The following is a 1,211-nucleotide window of genomic DNA, read 5'->3' as shown; positions in this document are numbered from 1 at the left end:
CCGTCAATCACGGTCGACCTCGTCCCACTTGGTTGGCGCGGCGCCAAGGTCAGCTACTTTACAGGCAACCCCATGTGCAACATCAACAGCCCCCAGCCGTTTGTTCAAGACCAGCTCAGTTTCTACGACACCTGCTCCACGCAACAACCAAGTCTCACGACTTTGTCACGTCAAGCGCTGGTCTTTGCTTGGACAACGCTGCGCTACACGGACCCTTTGCTCGCAAAAGCCACGGTTGCCCAGCTCTGCGCCTCAGTGCTGACACCCACCAATGAGGAGGCATGTCAAGAGACCCTGGCCACGGTACGACAGCTCATGGAGGCGCATGTGGTCGCTTGGCCGACGCCACCGGACGACCTCGTGGCAGCCATGGCGCAGCTCAACATTACGCTGGTGCAGTTTGCTCTCAACGACACTGAGCCGGTGTTTCTGACGCAAGCCGCCATCGCAGCGTCCGACAGTTTTTCGATCTTTGGTTGGGCCATGGTGTACGACTGGCTGGACGGCACGCGGGATGTGACGACGCTGGACACGGACACGGGTCTCTTCAACCTCATTTCGCCGTATATTGCGCCGGCACCGCTACCGGCCAACCCACTGGAGCTACCTAGCCAAGCGTGTGATTACATTCGAATCGTTGTTGTCTACGCCAGTGCACTCACGACCGCGGTCGCGGCATTCGTGCTCATGGCGGCTACGTGGTCACGCCTGCGCATCCATGGCGTTGATCTGCTGGCCTTTCACTGGGTTGCCAGCCCGGTCTGGGTCGGTCGGCCATTTCTTTTGCTGCGTGGCGCGACAGCACTCGTTCTTCTCAGCACGGCTTCTGTGGGCTTTGTCTCGACCAATGGCGTCTCCCGCTTCGTCTCAACACCGCGGTCGGTGTTCGATGTGATGGTGCTCGCAAGCGAAGCCAACTGGGTTACGTACGTGCTGGTGGACTTTTGCTTGCCACTTCTTGGAGCCCGGGCGCACTCGTATGCGCCGCTTGGGGCCGCCTTCACATGGATCGCGACTGTGGCCATTGAGCTCTCGGCGCCATTTCAAGCCAAAATGACCGTCCAGCAAACGTGCACGGTCACCAAACTCGGCTTGGACGCGCGTTGCTCGGGGGGTACCGTTCAGATCGGTAGTGTCGAGCACGTGTGTCTCTTGGCTGGTCTCCACGTCGTGGGGTTGAGCGTTGCGTCATTCATGTTGCGTCTCTGGAC

The 1,211-nt window shown here is 59.7% G+C and overlaps 1 protein-coding gene across 1 annotated transcript; it reads left to right on the top strand.

Moving 5' to 3' along the window:
- Positions 1-72: 72 nt before the first annotated feature.
- SDRG_03982 (hypothetical protein) lies at positions 73-1,180 on the top strand (the record flags this gene model as incomplete). Its single annotated transcript, XM_008609632.1, has 2 exons — positions 73-1,070; positions 1,126-1,180. The coding sequence occupies 2 exons, from the start codon at positions 73-75 to the stop codon at positions 1,178-1,180; spliced, it is 1,053 nt and encodes a 350-aa protein (XP_008607854.1).
- Between the last annotated feature and the right edge of the window lie 31 nt (positions 1,181-1,211).

The sequence above is a fragment of the Saprolegnia diclina genome (assembly GCF_000281045.1).
Source record: "Saprolegnia diclina VS20 unplaced genomic scaffold supercont1.9, whole genome shotgun sequence".
NCBI lineage: Eukaryota > Oomycota > Saprolegniomycetes > Saprolegniales > Saprolegniaceae > Saprolegnia > Saprolegnia diclina.
This window is presented reverse-complemented; position numbering and strand designations above follow the sequence as displayed.